We start from the raw sequence: 21,139 nt of genomic DNA on the forward strand, positions 1-21,139 counted from the left end.
TTTTTGGGAAATTTTCTATGACCTTCTACTGGGATCATTTTATATCATTGTTAAAAGTTTTGGATTATCAGGGGAAAAATGCTTTTAGCGTGCAAATAGAAAATTAAGAGAAAAAAAATAGCAATGTATCAGGTGGTTGAGACTCGATGATGTACTGAGGTCCCTTCTGACCCTGACATCTATGAATCTGGCATCCATGATAAACTTTTACATGATGTCACAAAACAATGGAAAATGGGTCTGTTTTAAACTCTGCAAAATGGTAACAGTATTGACACTGAAACTTATTTCAACCAACTTTAGTGCTTAATACTATGATTGGGAGGGAATAATAGCAGGACTTACAAATGTGTTAGAAGCTGTGCTAAGCTAACAAGAGGGCCATCAATACAAGGTGAACCCCTCTGACTTTATGGGCGCTTTCATGAACTCTGAAGCTACCTCCCTGACCAAATACCCTTTACACTTTTGCTGTCTTGTGACAGGCCTCTCAAATATAACGATTTTTAGAACCCTTGGGCAGTTTGCAGTTTGTTTAATTTTTGAGGTGGCATCTGAAGGCCATTGGGGCCTGGGTTGGAGGCCCCTGACATGATAACACAATGCCCTGCCAAATACTCGGTTTATTTGAAGCTCAGCTTTAGTAAACGGCAGCAGCACCAGTAGGTCGATCCCTTGCTATCAGACTCATCACAGTTAGGAGTGAACGTACTTGCATAACTGTGCATAGTTTTCTGTCTTGCAGAAGGCAGCTCCCTTCCCAAAGTCCCCTCAGAAGTGCAGCAGCTACAGGTGCTGGCTCACGAGCTCTCAGCATTATTCTCCTTGCTATGGGTGTTTCAAGGCACTCCTTAGAGGTCTTTTTCTGGTGGTACAGTGATTGCCAAAGTCTTTCTAACTGAACTGGTTTTAGTATTGGTGTAAGCAGAGTCTTTTGTGCTCTCACTGGGATTGGCAGAATTTAAATACCTCAGTAGCAAGCAGTATGGTCCAAAGAAGAAAAGCAACTGTGAAAAATGTCCTGCTGAGATAAGGGCCACAATCATACCAGCACCTCCCTCAGCCAGTGCCCTAGTTCAAAAACATAGGACATGGCCTGCCGCAGCTATTAGCCCAAAACAAAGGTCTAATGTGGAGCCAACTTCAACCAAGGTCCAGAACGGAGGTGAAGGGAGCCCCTTGGCTCTTCTTCCAGCTTGTCTTCCTAAAAGCCATAGTTCCAGCTATGATGTTCAGATCAGTTACCCCAAACACATCCTTACAACTGTGGTTAACCACCAAGCAAGCTCCCTGCTCAGAGCAGTATCCAAGGTCCAAAGACCTTGCCCAAGTCAAGGTAGGCATCTATGGGCCTTGCAGCCAGCCCTCTTCCCTGCCAGGCTCCACAAGGTCAGCAATTAATGGAACCTTGTTTTGACATTGGGCAAATTTGATCTGACAGTCACTAGTTTTCAGCAGGGTAAATTAGTCTGGGAAGAGTGACATGTTAATGCAGCTATATAGTTTCCGGTCCCTGAGCTAGCTTGGGTATCTCGACATGGCACTGCATTGTTCAGCATAGACATGCTCATCGAGAGGTCTTTTTCACAGACTCGCTTCTTCATCATAATGTGTTTCTTTGAGCCACAAGACCAAGATCCCCGTCACGCAGTTTTAAAGAGTCACTGTCAAGGCAGAACCCATGCATTACTTTGAAACCCATTTATCCTTTAATGACACGACCTTGGTCTATTATAACAAGACAAGCATTTACAGGAGGATTCTGGGCATCAGGACTACTGGGCTCTCTTCCCAGAGGCTCTGCATACTTATTTGATATCTGTTGGTTTGGGGAAGCCAATTTTACAGCCCAGGTTCCCGAAGGAGCACAGGTCCCATTCAGTCTCCAGTATAAGTGGTCGTTGCTCCCCACCAAAAGAACTCCATTTGTTGGATGTTGAGCTCTTGTGGCAATGTAATCCTTTACCTCTCACAGCTAAGCTGCTGGGTGCCAAGCATTGTTGCCCACTTTCTTCGGATCAGTATGGTGAGGTTTGGAGTACTCAACGATTCTGTGGACTTTGGGATTCAAAGGAGAAAGGGCTCTGTTCACGGACTGTATTTTAATTGGAGATGGTCCACAAAAGAGCAAAAATGCATGGGAATAATGTTTGTAATATTTCTACAGCAAAATTTACAACCCATGCAAACTGACTGACCATGGCTGGAGATTGCGGCTGGAGGTCCTTTACAGGCAATTCAAGGAGTAATGCCTACAGTCAAGGTAGCATGACACTTCCCATTACAAGATCCTGTTTGTAGCTGCTTATAACTTTGCCAGACTTAAACTCTTTGGGCTGAAATTTCCCACCCCCTGGGTATGTGGCTTAAGGCTGAACTGTACTGAAAAGTGTCAGCTGCAGCAGTTCAGCCACTTCTGAGAATGAGATTAGGCCCATGCTAAAAAATAAAAGAATGCAATTGTTTCCATGAGACGGCCTTGTGCCTCCGTGCTTTGGAGCTGGGACATGAGACTTGAAGAGGTGAGGTCATTCTGGTGTCAGGATCTTCTACCATCCCAATGAAAATGTCCAAAATTTGTTCAAATTATAAGCCTCACAAAAATCACAGTTTCCATTTTTCTCTCTCTCTTTCAAGGGCAGTGTGCGCCTGAAAGCTCACTCAACATGTCTTTCAGCTATACAGCTGGTCCAGTAAAAGTTATCATAAAATAATCCCTTGCCTCATACATTTCCTGGATGATCAGTGGTGACAACAATACTCCAGCCCTACCACCTACCAGCTTCCATTCGCACCAACTTTTATACATCCGTCCATCTCCGTTTCTCCCTCTCCTGTCCTTCTCAGACCGTCTCTCTACATCTGCCTGTGACACTTTCTAGTAGCAAAGGCAACATCTGTTTGTCAGTTCTCACATGCTGTCCCTGAGACTGGCTATTTCCTTTGACACACAATATAAGGAATTATAGACAGCCCAGGGATCACTGATCAATCCAATTCTGTTGCCTTAGCTGTCTCAAGGTTGTCTTTTTATTGTTATTACTGTTTGATGTTACTTGGGATGGAAATTGCGTAATCAAAGGTAGGGAGGAATTTGGAGGCAGGCGAATCGTGCAGTTATTGACAGGCATTCAGTAGTTTTGTCCTCAGGAGGAGACTCTGACCATACTGGATGCAAGGAGAGTTTAGCTCTGCAAAGCATTTGACCACAATGTGAGCGAGTGTCAAGGAGCTGACACAGCTGGGTGACTGATCAGTTGGTTTGGGCAGTTTGCACTGAAAGTGAGAGCAGGCAGCCCACCCCAAAGGCCCACCGCCTTCCTGACTCAGTGTCATGGCCCTCGTTGACCTGGTTGTTACAATTTTTTTATCCTGGGAAGGCTGGGGTCAGATATGATCCTTGCACTAGGGTTTTCAAGCCAAGGGTCAGCATGGTATTGCCAGATGGGGTAGATGCTGTGTCAGGGATTCTCAACCAGGGGCATCTGGCACCCTGAGGTGACGCGAGATCTTTCAAGCATGCCACAGGGTTCCTCACAACATTAAAACTGTTCACAAGATAGGCCCAGAGATTTCTATTAGGGATCCATAGTGTCAAAGCCATTCTGATCTGTTATTGTCTCTGAGTGCTTTGCAACAGAAGAATTGCTTCATTATTTTTTCATAGTTAAAAATGATTGAAAGCTCAGACCTGGCATTTACTGAGGAGTGCCTTGAGTCCAGAATGGTTGAAAGCCACTTTGCCAGAAAAATACTGTTCCACCACCCCTCGAAGGGAAAACCATATTGTTCCACAGAGTCCCCGTTTGGCAGTTTTAGAAACCACATGGGTAGGGTCTGGGATGGACTGCATCCATTCCCCCCAAACTTAGGGGTTCTGATGTCATTTGAACCTCTGCTTCTTCTGAGGTTTATTCCCTCCTCAAGGTAAGAGAGACCCCTCTCCCAGCTCCCAGCTTGTTACTAATGCATTGGATGCTGATGGGCCATATTGCCAAGGAAGGCAGGCAAGTCCTTTAGTTACCCAAACACCTGCTGTGGCCTGAGAAGACAGGTCAAACCCCCTTCTTGCTCCTCCCTGAGACCATGCCCTATTCCCATCCCTGAGGGCTGCATTCTGCATTTAGCCTCCTAGCCTAATCAATGCCATGGTAGCCTAGTATTTCCAAGACCACTGCTCGAGACCCCCAGGGAAAGACCTACGCACTGTGATTTCAGAATTTCACCTGCTGATAATCTAATGGGCTGGAGTGTCAAGCTTGGCCATCAAAGCACAACCAGCCACTTTCCATATTGGTGCTTAGCACCCCCCATTCCTTCTGTTCTCAGTGGTGGCAGATGACAATAAGGAGAAATGCTCTCAAGTTGCAGCAAGGAAGATTTAATTTGGCTACTATGAAAAACTCTCTCACTAGAAGGGTGGTGAAGCACTGGAACAGGTTATCTAGAGAGGTGGTGGAATCTCCATCTTTGGAGGTTTCTAAGGCCCAGCTTGACAAACCCCCAGCGGGGATGATCTAGTTGGGGCTGGTCCTGCTTTGAGCTGGGGGTTGGTCTAGATGTGACCTCCTGAGGTCCCTGCCAACCCTCATTTTCTATGCTTCTTGAGATTTTGACTCCACCCGCCCTCCGATCCAACCATGGCACCTGCCTCAGTTTCCCTCTTGGTAGAATTTCAGTTAAGCACCTTTGTGTGCTCTGCTGCACTGCCCTACGTGGTTCAACAATGCTCTTGGCAAAACACCCACACGGAGACCTCATGGTCCTCCCTCAAATCCAGCCTTAAAAGCCTCCTCTGCCTGCAAAAGAGCCTTTGGCAACAACTCAGCCAGGATGTGCTGATGACTCTGGCTACCACACTGGCCAACATTTCTGTGTTGTTCCCATCTAAAGCCCCATCTGTTTTGCACCCACCCCTTTGATCGAGTCCAGTACTTATCTTGTAAACAGTCTAGGGAAGGAACTGTCTCTTCTTAGTTTGTGCAGCACCAAGCGCAACAAAGTCCTGATCCACAGGCAAGGTCGTCCCCATCACACCACCTTAAATCACACAGCAGAGGCCCAAACACCTGCTTTAATACCAGCCCTCTGCATTCCTCTACTACCTTCTGGAGGGAAGCACCCATCTGTCTAGTATGGCCTATAAGCATCAGTCTTATCCACACCTAAGCAATGGGGAAACTGGGGCGCTGATGGATTAAAGCCTCTCTCTCAAGGTCAGTGGCACAGCAAGGAATAGGCCCAAAGCCCCATCTAGAGCTTCAACCTGTCCTATAACACCTATAACAAGAGATCAGACTTGTGGGTGCTGGGGAGGTTGGTGGCTTTTATTCCAAGGCTTCAAAAGTAACAGTTGCTTTAAACATTGCCCCTTTCTTCCTCCTTCTCCTGCTTTCAATTCCCACCTGTGAAGCGAGAGACAATGCCAGGTTCAGGAGAGATTGGGTGGGCAGGCATAGAGGGGGGCAGACCAGAAGCCACCACCACCACCACCACCACACATGGGAGAGGGCTGGTTACTGATTTCCTAGCGTCTGGGAGCAGGGACTGGATGGTCTCCCTAATGCTGAACAGGCCTCGGTCTAGGACCCTGAGGAATTCCTTGTCCTGCTATTTCCCTGTTTATTTTTTTTTCTCCTTCATCTTTTCTTTTTCCTCCCCTCTCCCCCAGGGATTGGAAATACCAGAGTTGATGCAATAGGCAGGGCAGCATTTGCCAGCAAATGAAATCTTGGATAAACTTGCAGTCTCCAGTCCCCGCCCCCATCCCCCTGCTGCATCCAACATCCCTCTTCCCCCACCCTGTGGGGGGGGGGGGGTGACATGGGCTGGGTCTCCTGCTTTTACTGGCCCTGGGATTCACCATTTACTGATTAACCCCCTCCCAGACACACACCTCATGCAAAACCCTGTTACGCATCACAGCTGAACAGCTGCAGGTAACACGACCCTCCCTCAGACCGCTAAACATGAGACTGACGTGTTGCAAGTTGGTGTGTTTCATGCATGCATGTGTGCAGGCGTGTGCGCGCGTGTGTGGTGACAGGTCAGTGTGTCAAAGATGCATTTGTATGCTTATTGCAGAATTGTGTGGTGTCTTGCACATGTGTGCGTTGCCAGCTTCCATGTGTAGTATGATTGCCTGTGTAGTATGCATGTATCTGGTTTGGGGGAAGGGGAGCTGGGTGTCATGCATGCATGTGTGTGTGTGTGTGTGTGTGCGTGCGCGTATGTGTACATGCCTGAGCTTGTGTGCAGTGTATACAGTGCATGTTGCCGATCTGCATGTCATACAATGACAAAAGCAGGGTGCCCTGCTTGTGTCACGTATACATCATTGTGTGCATTACAGGCTTGTCCAGTATGAAGGTGTCTTGATTGTCAATTTGTGTGGGCCCATGTACACATGCATATAAGCCCTTGTGTGCTTTGCATGGCTGTCACATTCATGTATGTGTGTTACAGGCTGACTATACACATGCATACATGTGTGCTTTGTCATACGAATGCCTGTGTGTTTCCCCCGCTTGTGGGTTTGTTGCAAGGTCATGCCTGTGACATGCATGCATGAGGGAGTTGCACTACTAGCAGTGTTGTACATTGTGTGTGTATCACTGATGTTCGTGCACAAGGGCGTGTGTGTGCCTCCAAATTTGCTTTAGTGTGTGGTGTGCTTGAGCCAAGGCGGCGGCAGGGAGGCGGCAAGCAAAGCAAGGACAGAAGCTGAGGTGGGAGTCTCACCTTACTCAAGGGTTTCCTTAAGGGGAAGGGGAAAAGTGCCAGTTGGCTTCACTTGAGCAGAAGTAGGACTCTGAGCTGAGCTAGCTTCTCCCACCTCTACTCCCCAGACCCAGTTCAGCGACACCCAAGCACTGGGGAGGATCAAATTCATACAGGGCCATGGCAGCAGCTCCTTGTCTCTGCTGGCCAGAACCAGCCTCCACCCTACATGTGAACAGGCTTAAACTGTGCAGACACACAGTCACCTCCATGCCTCTGGCCTCTTCTCCTTCCTTTACTGCAAGGAGCCAGCCCCCTCCTGGATCGTGAGCACGGAGAGAAAAAGGGCATCAGCAAATACAAGCCGAGCTGGGGGAGGAGATGGGAGCGACCTATGGCCCTTGCGGCCTGCTGCATTTCAAAGGTGAGAAAAAGGCCAGTGGGAAGGAGAGGAAAACCTTAGTTAGCTTAAAAGACGACAGACAGTCACAGACCTCTGGCAGGGGAAGGAGCAAGTCAGTCCTACCTATGCCACCCTGTCAGCAGCTACAGCACTACACCCTCCAGCCCATGCGCTGGTGCTACGGCCAGTCTGGTTTTACATGTCCCCAGCAACTGGACATCTCCCGAGGAGACCGTGCTGGAGCCTAACATGCTTCTCTGCCTCTGCCCCTAGTGATGCCAGCCCTCAGCTGGTGTTTACGCCTCCTGAAATTGTTCTCTTTTCTCCCCGTTTTGGCCCAATCTCTGTGGGTCAATGCTTGGTAGGAACAGGGCCTCCAGTTTTCTGTTTGGACTGCTAGAGGTCACTCCCTTGTCCCTACCAACTCACGGGGTACCTTTTCTTTCTGTGGCTGTTAGTTGTTCCTTCTCTCCAGACAAATCATTTCCCCACAACCACTAGGACCAGGGTGACTCCCTGGCCCTCGACACAAGCCTATACACTCAGAAACTCCACCTACTTCTGGTCACCCCATCCCTGCTTCTCAGGGCCGGATCCCCATTAACCAATCTATAGGCTTGCCTTTTTGCAGGCTCACTTCTGTGTGGCCACCTGCTTCCACTCAAGCTCCCTCTGCCCTGCCTCACAGCCACACTAGGCCTTCTGCAAGCTGCCGCTCTACTCTGACTTGCAGCCCCTCAGTTTTGCTTCATGGCCAGTCTCTCTAGCAGGGGTAAGTTGCCTGTATTACTATAGAAGCAGCTTGCTGAAGCTGCTATTACCCTTATTGCCTGGACCCCAGACCTCATAGGTAGGTGGCCTGAAGCTTTTCTGTAGCCGTGGAGCTACTACTTTTCCTTCTTGGTTGCCCACTTCTCTCTTCTGGCCCCCTGTCACTGGCTGTCTCTCTCTCAGAGGGACAAGGCAATAGTCCTCTGTTACATCCCCCAAGGTCCTTTTCTGCAGTACTGGAGCTTAGTTCATAATTCCCTAGTCTCTATTTGTACATGTAATTGCTCCATACCAAATGCAAGCTCTTTGCACTTGTCCTTATTGAACTGCATTTGATTCATCTTGGACTATGTCTCCAAGTTTATACAGATTATTTATCAAGGGTGGCTTCAATTCCACCCAACTAGGTGTCACCTGCAAATGGGCAGAGTGGGCACTCAATCCCATCTTCCACATCATTAATAAGGATATCAAACAATATCAGACCCCGGACAGACCTCTGGGGGAAACCAGCTTAGTACCTCATCCCAACTAGACGCCCCAACCCACTAACGACCGATTATTCTTTGAATACGACTAAATAGCCAGTTCTATATCTGCTCTGCAGTATTACCATCGAGACAGCATTACCTTAGCTTACTCATGAGAATGTCATGGGAGACAGTTTCAAAAGTTTCCGTGGAGACCCCAGCAGTACTGGGACCATGACAGCACAGGGCCAGAACTTGCATGGAGACCATCTCCTACAGCACTGGCAAGGTGTGTAGCAGGGCAGAGAGCTGGTCTGGGGCTGTGATCTTGCTGCAGTGAAAGCATGGTGTCGGGGCACAGCTGTGATACACTGCTCGCATGCCCCAGGCCGGGGCGTGCAGGCAACAGACTGCGGCTCTGTCCTAGCTCTGAACCATGCTGTCATCACTGTAAGATCCCAACGCTGGCCCTGGAGCAGTTCCCCATCCAGGAGCATGCCCTGCCAGCATTGCCGGGGCTGGTCTCTAGAGAAATCCTGGCCCCGTGCTGTCACAGCCCCAGCCCCAGCCCCAGCCCCAGCCCCAGCGCTGCTCCAGGGAAATCGGATGCAATGATGTGGGCAGGAGCTGCTGGGAAATGGAGTCTGGCCACTGGCCAGATCCACCAATTTGCCCACCCCAGCTCTACATGGAGAGAAGCTAAACAGGAGACGCACACATCCCAACAGGGACATATTTCTGGGTCTTTCACATCAGACCTGGGAGCCCTGAGCACCAAAGCCATCTTTCTGCTGACGTGCTGGCCCCGCTCTTTGTCAACTTTCCTGGGGCCTTGACATCAACCCCAACTTCAAGTGGAGAAAGAGTTTTGCTTTGGAAGCTTCTTGAACCATGTACCTGACCACAGTGGCCCTTTCCAATAAAACAGTACTAGATATTTTGTAATCAGCTCTACCTTGACCCCCTGAGCTAAAAACACCAGATTTCTTCGGAGGGCTGGGGAACCCATGCTTTCCATAAGGGTAGATCATGTTTGCATCTTTCTTTCTTTGCAGGTCATGAATTTGTATTAGAAGCAGGAAGAGGAGATCAACAACAACACTTATTAGAAAAGAAAATTTGATATTAAATTTATTATTCTAAAACTACTCTTAACTCCTACGCACTCATTCTACCCGGTGCCTGTGGTTCATTGTCTCTCCCTGCACGGCCTTCGAAGGATTATCCCTTCAGGGCGGAGCGCCAAGGCAGGCTGCTAACACAACAGAGGCTGCAATGGACTGACTTTGCCCCGGTGCCTCAGAGGAAGGCGAAAAACCCCCAGATGATACTTCCACAGATGAGGGGGAAAAAATTCCTTCCTGGCCCCAAATGGCGACCGGCAAAAGCCCTGAGGCAGGAGGTAACAAAATGCCACCCGCACAACACGAGCGTCCTCCATTAGGCAACCTGGGGACCACGAGCGCATGGTGTCTGTGCTTTCGCGACCCTTGGCGTGGCAGGGCTGACGGATGAAGTTGTCGAACCCTTCACCCACGAGGGGCTTCTCAGGCTGCGTCTTTGGGGACAAGCTGAAGTCTAGGGAGGACCGCTGTGAGCGGGCGGATCTGCTCAGTCGGTGACTCTCGTGCGGTGGCTTCGGCACTGTTGCAGCATCTCTACACAGCCGCCAGGCTCCTGGTGAGGTGCTAGATGTCCTCATCGCTCATGGAGGGGCTCTCGTGCTCCTGATGGTTAGGAGCTCTCTCTGCACAGTGCAAGAAAAGGGAGCAAATGTTAAATATGGACATGGTCACACTGACACAAGGCCCTGCTCCGAGGAAACGGGGACTGAAAGCTTTCCCAGGACACAGAGACCACAATATTTGAATGAGGGAAAACAAAATAGTCCCCCCTTAGCTTTCGACATGGAAGCAGCTGAACACCTTCCGGCATCACAGCCCAACCAGATCTGAGCTGAGCTAGAAGCGCAGCACGGAAAACCCCAGCCGTGGAGAGGTGGACAGGTGGACGCGCGGGGAAGCAGCCTCCAGCCTGTCCTGGGGTTGTTTAGTGACTTGGGGGAGCTCCTTTGAGAAAGAGGGCGACACCTGCGCCAGGCAGGTCCATCCACAGCCCCGGGGAGGGACGAGATTTGTGCACAGGCAGCAGGGCACGAGGCAAAGGATCCTGGCAGAGGCGGGAGGCAAGAGGATGGCCCACGGAGGATGGGCGGTAGGACAGGACTCGCCAGGGGCAGAGCAGACAAGTCCCCGCACATGGCAGGGAGCAGGTTTGGGTTAGTGGTGCGAGCCTCCCCCTCTCCCCCCACAAGACCTGCTTCCCCAGAGGCCCAGGGCACAGCACAGTACCTGCAGGAGGACCCGGGGGGCTGCTGGAGGGAGGAGAGGAGAGGAGAGGAGAGGGGGCCGGAGGAGCAGGCCAGCAGGCTGTGTCCTTGCAGCTCCTTGGGCAGCTCATGGCAGCACTTCATGAGGACCAGCTTCCTCACGATCCTGCCGGGGACTTCTTCCTCCTGCAGGGGCACAAGAGCCAGTCTGAGCCTCTGCTGCCCACAGGAAGGACGGGGATGGTGGGACGGGTCAAGCCCCGGGACCCAACCTCCGAGACAGACTCTTCTCGGACCCCCGAGAGACCCCAGCCCAGTTCCCAGCCCACGGCAGCCGGAGCTACTGCCCCACTCCCCACCCACCTCCCTGGCACCTCCTCACCATGCGCCCACGTGGGGAAGCCAAGACCCCACTCCAGCCTCCCCCACAACCCCAGCCAGCACTCGGCACATGAGGGCAGGGACTGGGCTGCAAGCAAGGGGTGTTGGCAGCAGCCCAGTGAAATGGGGGCAGGTTCCTGCAGGGACGTTTGTCTGAGAGTCGTGGGGAAGGCAGGGGGTGGCAGCTGGGGAGAAGGGGGCAGATGGCCAGTGCGGACTAGCTGAATACTCTGCTCTCCCTAGGGCAAGCACAGACCCAGGGGCAGCAGGGGAAATGCCCCCCAGCCTGTGATCCCAGGGCCCAGCCTTTCCGTCTCTGCAGACAAATCCATCTTCAGCCTGCCGCCTGAGATTGGCCTGGCTCTGAGGAGGTGGAGGGGCAGGCCCATGGGCACGTCTGGGCCTTGGAGCAAGCTTCAGCCTCTGCTGATGTGACCTGGCGGTCACCATATCTTAGACTTTCTATACATAGCTCACGGATTCAGTTCACCTACATGGTACAAATCAACTCTGCCCTGTGCTACAGCTCACACTCCCATAGCTAATGACCTCTCTCGACCCCTTGCGATGGGGGAGAGCAATAAGACATGGCACAGAGGCGAGGGGCCCTTTCTCAGTCCCCTGCACCTGAGGCGGCTGCTAACCTTGTCCCCGATCAGGAGGCTGGTCTCCCCCAGGATGGCATAGAGGAAGAGTAGCGCAGGTGTTTTAACGTGCATCCGCCCATGATGAATTGCCAGAATGGTCCGCTGCAGGAATGATCTCTTTTGCTCCGCGGACAAGATCTCTCTCAGCACCTGAAAGCAAGAGGGCGCAAGGCTTGGTGCATCTCAGAGCCAGGCTCCATCTCTGGGACCTGGGACCATGTCGCTCTGCACATTGCAAGGCTCTACCCCGCCGCAGGAAGATCTCTGCAAGCTGGAGAGAAGCAGCAGACCTTTCTCCACAGCCCAGCACACAGCCAGGCCAAAGAGACACAAGTCCAGCCCTGCAGCTTGGCAAGCACTGGGCGCAGCATCCTCACCTCTCCGACTCTTGCCAGGTCCCTGTAACACTGGACCTGGCTCGGCTCCAGAGGGCACTCGCCGAACATCTCGTCCGCCCCTCGCATGTCTTGGCCTGTGACAAGTGGAGACATGAGGCTCTTAGCTGCCATCCTAGCTTTGGATCAGGGTTTGCAGGGGCGGGCACCATTTCCATCGTGGTCCAGCGCTTGGACGGGTCTCCTTACCCCTCTGGTGCAGGAGGATTCGAGTGAGCCAGTACAAACTCTCCACGGCGTCGCAGCCGACGGTCTCCTCTGGGTCACTGATGGACAGACCCAGGCGCGCTGCCATGTCCCCCACCTCAGGCACGTCAGGGGAGCCCTAAGCAGAGGCAGAGGAGGGGGGGTCCATGCCTGTCCTACCTTCCCAAACCTGCAGGTTCCCCAAGGCCATCTCCCTCACTCCATCTCCCCCCACCACCAGCACAAAGCAGGAGGGGGCCAGAGATCATGGCGCCAGGGCATGAAATCCTTCTGTTCCCACAGGAACCTGGAGCCGGGGCACCGGGTCAGCACCCCAGCATGATTCCCTGTGCCTGCTGCTCCGGGGCTACAAAGGTCCCAGGACCCCGGGGGGTGGGGGGTAGGCCAGTGCGCCCAGAGCAGGCCATGGAAAAGAGACCCAAAGAGGAGAGCTGGGGTGCACCGATGAGACAGAAGCAGAGCCCTGGAGTGAAGCTCAGGTCCCAGCTCTGACTCCTCTCTTCCAGGAGGGTCCTGACAACGGCAGGGGCCCAGGGCACTGGGCTCGGGGCTCACTGACCTCAAAGTGTGGGAGCAGGAGGGCAGCAAAGGACATGAGGGTGGTGCTTGCCCTCATGCCCAGGGCTCGGTGCTGGGCATCCACCGCCTCCATCCAGAATGTGAATTGCTGCGGGAGGAAGACATCAAGATCAGCGGGCACGTGCCCCTGCTGTACAGACCAGCCGTGTCTGCTGACTCCTCCTCGGGGCCGAGGCTTGGAGCTGGGCCTTCATCCCCTGCCTTACAGCTCCAAAGGCATTGAGAGAGGCTCGTGCAGGTCACGGGGCTGCAGGCCACCCCTCCCCGAGCCCAGCCCCTCTCTATCCTGCTCACCTCCCACAAGAAATTCAGCCTGTCCAGGCTGGGGGCGCTGGACAGCAGGCACCACAGCAGGCCCTCCAGGTTGCCCATGTGCATCCTCTGCATGACCAGAAAGGGGAGGGAGAGCCCAGGGTCAGCGCCAGGCAGCTTGTGCCCGCACCTGCCAGGGGCTGGCTTGTGGGACGGGGCAGGGGCAGGGGGACCTACCAGGTTGCTGATGTTGTTGCGCCCTATGGCCCCAAAAGTCTTGGATGCTGCAGCTCGCAGGAGGCGCGACTGCAGGAAGGGGTCCAGGCACATCTCCAGGTCGCTGTCAGGAGAGAGGAGCCTGTGTGACGCTGAGCTGTGCGGGGCGGGGGTGCCACTGGGGTTGGCAGGAAGAGCCAGGAAACCTGGGCCTGAGCAGCGGGGATCCCGCTGGCCCATGGCAGAGCTAGGCCAGTCGGGCAGAGGCCCTGGTACCTGAGGCACCAGATGGCAGCTATGATGTCTGGGATGGTGTTTCCTAGATATTCGTCCCTGGGGACATCCTCCATCAGCTCCTGCGAGACCCAAAGGGAAGGGCGAGGTTACGGCCCCACAGGCCACAGCCCCGTCCCACACGGGAGACCACCCGGTGCTGCAGGCACAGGCACCAGGATCTGCCCATTGGGGTGCCTCACACATCCCCCTGCCCCCCACCCACTGGGCTGGTCCTCCCCCTCGCATGGCCACTCAGACATGTCACTCGAACCACCCCCTTGCTCCCTGATCAAGCCCTCCTCTGCCCTCCACACGCACCATTCCCCCCGGCCTGTCCCAGGATTTCCCGTCTCTGCTGCCCACCAGCGCGCCTGCCCTTCTCTCCCCGGTCCAGCTCCATCTCTCCCCTCCACCCTGGACTCAAGAAACTCTTTCCCCTCTCTTCCCCTTTCCCCAAACCATGCCGTGCTACCTCCTACTCACCACGATCTTGTCTGGCATGGACGCTTTCCACCCCTGCAGCTCCACTGCCTCGTGTCCCCTCTGCTGCACGGCTGCCTGCAGGGTGAGGAGCTCCTGCAGCAGGCACTGCCCATCCTTCCTGTGCTGCATCTACCAGGAGCGGGACCAGGGTAAAGGGAGGCTCTGAGCCAGGGACCTCCCTGTCCTCCCCAAATCCGCTGTGGGGCTCAGGTCTCTTGGGACCCCCACGGTGCTGACATGAGTCTCCCCCTGGGCAGGCGCAGGGAGGAGCATGGCAGTGTCTGTGGCGGGAGGGCACCCAGGTGGGGCTTCACAAAGGCACCCACCTCGAGCACTGCCCGCGGGTGCAGAGCGTCTCTGCTTGTCATCTCCGGTCAGCAGGATGGGCTCCCCAGGGAGGGAACAGAGGACTGAGCGGGTTTCCTACCTTCCTGCGTTCCTGGAGGCGCTGGGTGACACTTGGCACAGCTCCCTCCTGCGTCCCCTGATCTTCCTTCTCCTGCTCTTCCTCGTCCTGCACCTTCTCTATGGCCGGACTGGGAATCACTGCAGCAGGAAGGAAAGTGGGGAGGGTGAGTCCTTTGCCCCCCAGAGTAAGAAACGTGAGCGGTGGGGGGCAGAGATGGAGTCGCGCTCCCTTCGCCAGCTGAGAGCAGACTGGACTGTCCCTGCTGCCCTGGGAGGTCCCTGTCCCCACCACAAGCGACTCTGCCTCCCCCTTCACCCACCCCTGTGCAGGGACCTGGAGGTCATGCAGCTCGGCCCCCTCGCCTTGGCCAGGATCCCCCTGCCCAGCCCTGCGCAGGGTCTGACTTGCCCCCTGGAGCGAATGGCCCTGAGACTTGGTGGCCCCCAGCGCGTCTCCTCACCGGTGTGGCTGGCGCCAGGGGCTGGGGGGCTCGCGGACCCCAGGGAGCTGTGCGAGTCCGCCGAGGAGGAGCTGCAGCTCAGGCTGGGGCTGGTGCAGGACGGGCTCAGCTCCTGCCCCAGGGAGGCTGGGCCCTCCTCCGCGCCTCTGCAGGGGGCTGCCTGCGGATGCGGGGCTGCAGGGCCGGGCTCCAGGCTGCTCGGTGCCCTGGGCGGGAGGCTGCACGGCTCTTCTGCCCGGCGCTCCTCTCCTCCGGGCTCCCGCCTGCCCGGGTGCACCCAGGGCCACCTCCACTTGCACCTGGAGGTGGTGGGCTGCTTCAAAGGAAGTGCTTTGGCGCTAGGAAGTGCTGGTTTTTTATGCCAGCACATGGAGCACAGCCACGTCCTCACCTGGATGGGCCCCTCCTCTTCACGGCTGGGGGGGCCCAGATGTTCCTGCCCAGGCCCCCTGCTGTGATCTTCTGGCACAAAGCCCACCTTGGCGGTCCTCCTCCTCAGCACCCGCCTCAGCCTGTCCATCCTGGCACCGAGCAGGAGCAGTCAGCAGCTGGCCTTCAAGGCACCCCTGCACACACGTCTCCCCCGACCCTCCTGCTCTCCAGGAGACAGGCAGGTGTGCCCTGTATTTCCCCCATGACACCAGTATCCTTATCACTTGGGGATCATGGGCAGGAAAAGCCCTGGGCTCGGGTTGAATGACCGGCAGGCAGCTGGTTTGGACACAGCTCCCTGCTGCTGCCCCCACCTCTGGCTCCATGTGACTGGCTGTGGGCTGAAGCCCCTGGGAGTCCAGGCAGAGGAGGGCAGGGGCCCCTTCCCTGCGACCCGTGATGCCCATCAGCGCCACAGCTTTGGGCTCCCTGCCCACTCCGGCTGGGCGGCACTGGCTGAGCTGGGAGGGGTGGGAGCTTCTGTACCTGGGGATGTTTCCAACCCCATGGAGCTGGTGGGAGAGAGCATCGGGGCCGCGGTCCCCACCTTGGAGCGGGGTGGATTTTCCTCCCCTTTCTGCAGTCGTCTGCACAGACAGGGGAAAACCGCTGGCCCCTCACCTGCCCGGGGGGATGGAGTGCTGCTGGGCAGGTGCTCAAAGGCCCTCGGGACGCCGCGCACTCCTCCCTCTGGTCCGGTACCGAGGCCTCCTGCCTCGCCTCTGGGGACTGTCCCTCGCCGCCTGGATCCGCGGTCACTGCCTTCCCAAGGCGATAACGCCTGCCCCTGAAAGGGACTATAGCATCCACTCTGAAGCTATCTTCTTGTATAATCTCTTCCCCTATAACAGATCTGCACCTCTCCTGCCTCCCACCCCTTTCCCTCTCTTGTTTTGTCCCCTCCAGGAGTCCTGTCCCCCCAGACCTTCCCTTTCAGGCCCTTCTCGGCCATTAAAGGAAACTCTGGCTGCCCTCTGGCACTTCTTTTCCACACCAGGACTGCTATTGCCTTCTCCCTGGACCTTGTCTTCATGCCTTTCACGATGCAGGAGAGCCCGACTCCCCTGCTCTGCAGAAACAAAAACCATGGCCCTCAATACAATGTAAGAGGAACCAGTGTTTTAATCTACACTGGCTGTGCACTGCACTCCAGCCATCCTGGCAGGGACAGCAACCCGGGCCCGGGACTGGTTTTGAAGCCTTCTGGCACCCGTGCAGGAGAAGATGGTCTAAGGAGGCGATAAAAGACACACAAGGTTAGAGCGCAAACATTTCTTATCTCGGCCTCGGCAGGGGGTGTCCTGCAGAGCCTGCCCGGCTCCTGCCTCCTGCACACCGAGCCGGCAGGGAGCGTTACTCAGCCCCTCGCTCCAAAGGCAGGGTCTTGTCGGCTCCGTCTCCTTCTGCACTTTTTTCCGAACACAGGCACAAGCCTGGAAGCAGAAGAGACCCTCACTCCCCTCCCAGATCTCCCGCTGCCGCAGCCTCCAGCAGCACTGCCTGAGGACCTCGTCCTTACCTGCTCACTCCTGGGTGAGAGATCCAAGAGCGAAATCCTCCCCGACCTTGGCTCTCCCGTCGCTCTCCAGACGATGTGTGTCGATCACTGAAAGAAAGAAGATGGAAATTTAAATTTGCAGAAAATACTTGTGCCCCTGGACTGTCATTTCAACAACAAAATGAATCCTCAGGCGTTGGAAGTGATGTGGGTTTGTGCTCCAATTCTGTGCTTCTTGAAAAGAGGGGAGACCCCACGTCTAGGTGCCTGCGGTGCGGTCACTCAGCTGGGCACGGCTCCGCTTCCTCGCTCCGGGCTTTACACAGGAACAAACCAGCCCCGAGAAAGGCACTGACCAGATGCCCACTGTTGACAACCTGCAGGACCGGGCACCACTGCCCTTTCCGGTGCCATTGCTGGTGGGGCTGGTGCAAATGTCACCCCGTTGGGCTGCGTCCCCCTGGCACACCTCGTCACGGGGCAGGAGGGTGCCGGCCTCGTGACTCTTTGACGTCTGGCTCTAACACCCCCCTGGGGCAAGAGGCCTCGTCTCAACACCCACGTTGCCCTCAGCCAGGGGCAGAATGGGGGCAGCGGTCTCCGCAGCCGACTTACCCGTCTGTGCAGACCCCGGGCGCCCGGCAGCACCGCTCCAGCCTCCGCCGGCAACTGCCCGGAATCCCGCGGCCCTGCGATGGTACGAACGCTGCCGCGGCAACGCCCGGGGACCAGCTCCATCGCCCCCCACCCCGCACCCAGCGCCGCAGCCCCCAAACAGCACCCCACGTCCAGCCTGGAGAGCTGGCGCTGCCTGAACCCCACTGGGCACCAGAAACCCTTCCACCCCCAACGTCTGACCCCATGGCTAAGAGCCCTCCCGCCCCAGCCCCCATGTGGGGTGCCCCAAGCTCCAGCCCATTTACTACTATCACCGACTGCCGTACTCGCCTGTGCCCCAAACACAGTGCCCAGAGTCCTGCCACATAAACCAGAAAGGCAGCTCCATCCCTGCTCATTCCCGAACCCTAATCCTTACCCTAAACAGAGCTGGAACAGCCCAATGCCAGGCCGCAGGAAGGGACCACGAGCAGCCTGACCACAGGCACTACATTGAAGTGCCTGAAACCCACAGCCCTAAGTTGAGTCAGGAGATCCTTAGCTGCCTCAATCCACGGTGGGCTCAGAGGAACCATCAAACCCGCACGCCTGACCCCATCTCTGGGAGTCCTCCCACCCACAGCCCTGCACGGGTGCTCCCCGGCTCCATCCCACTCACTACGAACATGGACTGCCCGAGACATAGCTCCGACAGCCCTGCCGCCCCAACTGCACAGACGGCTCGAGTCCTTGCCTGGTCTCTCATGCGACCCGTAGCCCTAGCTCAGGCTGCTGAAGTCCTAGGTGCTACCCCTGTGTAGACATGAAAACTGCTTTAGCCTGGGGAGGGGTAGCAATCCTGGGCCAGCATTGTGGAGATCAAGATGGGCAGCAAAACTGTTGGAGAAGCAGGGCCTGTTAGCTACCCCCTAAGTGACATGCTGGGGTCACAGAGAAAGATTAACAAAGCAAGTCTCTTGGTATCTGAGAGCCTGATCTCTTGCCTTGGTGAGTCTTGAGCCAGACCCTCAAGTGTTCACCTTTTACACTCAGCTGAGGAGCCAAGGCATGAACAAGCCCCACAGACTCAATCCTTTAAGAAAGGAAGCATTTTCCGGTTGTGTTGAGTGTCTATGAGGTGGGCAGGACGCAGACACTATGTTAACTGTGTTGTATGTATTTTGCTGAGTGAAAGCTTCAGTTCCCAGGGACTTTGCTGTCAACACTGATTCACTGATGTGTTGCCGGTTCCTCTTTCCCACATCTGTGCACATATGGACGCACCAGCTCACCTTCCCTCTGTGGCCCCATAAGATAGAGTTGCTTAGTGCTGAGCTGATTGATGTACTAAAAGCCAAAAGATCAGCTGTGCTGAGCTGAGTAGGTGCCCAAATATTTGCCTATTGTTGCAGAAACAGAATCCACTAGATGGTGCCATAAGACTCTAGTTGTGATGCACCACAAGGCTAGGGATGGGGTGCTTGGCAACGAGTATATACATACATGGTTAGGAATGAAGTGGAAAAAGGAAATGGGAAGTTGTCCTCCCAGCACCAACAGCACAAGAAGAAATGGGGCGGGGGGGGGGGGGGGGGGGGGGAAGCAGAGGAAGAGCGGAAAAGCCAAAGGTCCTTGTGGCAGCATGAGTGCAATGGCCAGGAGTCAGGAAGACCTTGAACATGAGGACTGAGGGAGGACACTCTCATGGACCCAGAGGAACAGATTTCCAGCTTCAGCTTCCACTGTGCAAAAATGAAGTTGATTTCCTCCATATGGGGACTTTTTACCCCCTTTAAACTTTCCCCGAGCTTGATGAAGGGCGCATGAAGCCAAAAGCTGGCAGAAAGACAATTTTTTGTTGTTGCAATTTCTCAGTTGGTCTAATAAAAAGGTATTGCCTCTGAACCAAGAGCTCTAGATTTTTGCATTCACTTACCACGAGTGATTAGACCCCTTGAGTTCATTCCTGCATCGGTGCTGGAGCCTGAGGACCAGGGATGGCAGAGCAGTTACAGTGTCTTACAGATCCAGAAGCCAGAGTTCAATGCTTGTCCTGGACTCATGCCACAGGCCAAGTGGGTACCTGTTCATTTAGGCTGAGGAGCCAACAATGCCAGACATGATACTACCTACTTGGATTCTTTGTGTGTGGTTAGCTACAAAACCTGGGGCACCTCGGCCCCACCAGCCCAAGGGGTCACCGAGGCTCAGACACACCTATGACCGTTTTTCTCTGCAGGCGAGTCACTACTGGTCGTGGTGCTGCTGGCAGAAAATCTAGACCCAAATATTTCCAAGGGTGGCAAAGTGCCAGAAAAAGCAGAGATCGTGGCTGTGATCCAAACCCAGGCCTCACCCTTCAAGCTGGTATCTAACCTTGTCTACCTTCACTAGGACAGAGTGCATTATTTTCAGTCTCAAGATGTGGAACAGAAGGAGCCAGACGTAAGCTGGTGGGACTCCATCTGAATCAATGGATCTGTCCCACTGGAGCGCTACCTTCAGAGAAGGAGGCCATGTGCTTGTGACCCTGGGCCACTATTCCCCTCTAGTAAGGGGACGGAAGAAGTGGGAAGGGAGGTGGCTGCCACTGTCAGAGGGAGTGAAGGGGTAGGTGGGGAGAGGAAGAAAGTAGGGAGGGCTGCGGAGGGGATCAGCGGCTGGCGCAGAACAGGGAAGGGGACACCCCAGGCCAAGGCCAAGCTGCTTATCACTGATCCTGTATGCAACGGGCTAGACCCAGTCACTTTGGGGCCCAGATCCAGCCCACAGGCTGTAGAATGAGCATTCTGGATCCATCCCAAGGATATACAGTCATTGAGGATTACATGCCAAACATCTATTAAATGATTTTGTTTGGGAAGGTCCCTTCCAGTCCCTAAACTATGAAACTCTAAGCATGCTTAGGTATTGTCTCCTGCTGCATAATCACCCAGGGTCGCTTAATGATCTACAAAGCTCCTTCTGCACAACTCTCCTAGAAATGTTAAAAGACTGGGGGCTGTCAAGGGTGGCGCTGGGGAGGTAGCTTATTTCAGACAGCTACATCTGACACAATGCTAACACAAATATCCACAAAAAGAAGTCAGCCCTCAGTTGAGGCTGAAGGGAAGTCTGAACATTTCTCACTTATGGGAGACAATCCCATCCTCTAACCAAAGCCACCCAGAGAAAGAGAGACATGGAAAAAGAAGATTAAATACAATTAAAAAAAATAATAAAAAAAAAAATTAAATCTAAAATAACATTTAAAAAATAGAACAAATAATTATAACTTTTATTTCTTCCTTCCTTTCCAAAGGTGTGATAGGGAGAATACAAATACACCTACCAGCAAGGGAGAGCCGGAAATGATTATCTTGCATCCAGCTGCCAGCAAGGTATCATTATCTATTGTTTACTTATATGGGAAACAATGGGCCTCTCTCTCTGCCTCTTCTCTCTGCTCAAGTGCAGCAGACAGGGCTCTTGGATCTAGTGATGATGCTATAATGATGCTTTCTGGATGCGGCATGCACTGGATGATATTATATGCATAGGACCTGATTACACTCCACTCTATCTCTCTGCCTTGGCTAGTAAACCTTTAATTGCTTCTGTGACTCGCAGCAGGC

At 54.3% G+C, this 21,139-nt stretch overlaps 1 protein-coding gene and 1 long non-coding RNA gene across 4 annotated transcripts; one reads left to right on the forward strand and one right to left on the reverse strand.

The window, feature by feature from the left end:
• Positions 1 to 5,796: 5,796 nt before the first annotated feature.
• Positions 5,797 to 9,512, forward strand: LOC132244019 (uncharacterized). Its single transcript, XR_009455646.1, has 3 exons — positions 5,797 to 5,939; positions 6,849 to 7,144; positions 9,420 to 9,512. It is a non-coding gene; the product is annotated as an uncharacterized LOC132244019 (long non-coding RNA).
• On the reverse strand, positions 9,483 to 21,020 carry LOC132244018 (uncharacterized). 3 transcript variants are annotated; one of them, XM_059714903.1, is made up of 15 exons: positions 20,857 to 21,020; positions 16,950 to 17,036; positions 16,052 to 16,659; positions 14,999 to 15,519; positions 14,557 to 14,675; positions 14,130 to 14,258; positions 13,647 to 13,726; positions 13,392 to 13,494; positions 13,197 to 13,283; positions 12,883 to 12,990; positions 12,306 to 12,441; positions 12,099 to 12,193; positions 11,719 to 11,871; positions 10,716 to 10,879; positions 9,483 to 10,111 (listed from the first exon to the last, which is right to left on the reverse strand). In XM_059714903.1, the coding sequence occupies exons 4-15, from the start codon at positions 15,516 to 15,518 to the stop codon at positions 10,099 to 10,101; spliced, it is 1,707 nt and encodes a 568-aa protein (XP_059570886.1). In that variant the 5' UTR covers position 15,519; positions 16,052 to 16,659; positions 16,950 to 17,036; positions 20,857 to 21,020; the 3' UTR covers positions 9,483 to 10,098. The 3 variants fall into 3 exon arrangements, with proteins under 3 accessions (XP_059570886.1, XP_059570884.1, XP_059570885.1); XM_059714901.1 differs by having other exon boundaries at positions 16,052 to 17,036; XM_059714902.1 differs by lacking the exon at positions 20,857 to 21,020 and adding an exon at positions 17,544 to 17,612 and having other exon boundaries at positions 16,052 to 17,036.
• Positions 21,021 to 21,139: the final 119 nt, after the last annotated feature.

This window comes from Alligator mississippiensis, chromosome 11 (assembly GCF_030867095.1).
Source record: "Alligator mississippiensis isolate rAllMis1 chromosome 11, rAllMis1, whole genome shotgun sequence".
In the NCBI taxonomy this organism is placed as follows: Eukaryota; Metazoa; Chordata; order Crocodylia; family Alligatoridae; genus Alligator; species Alligator mississippiensis.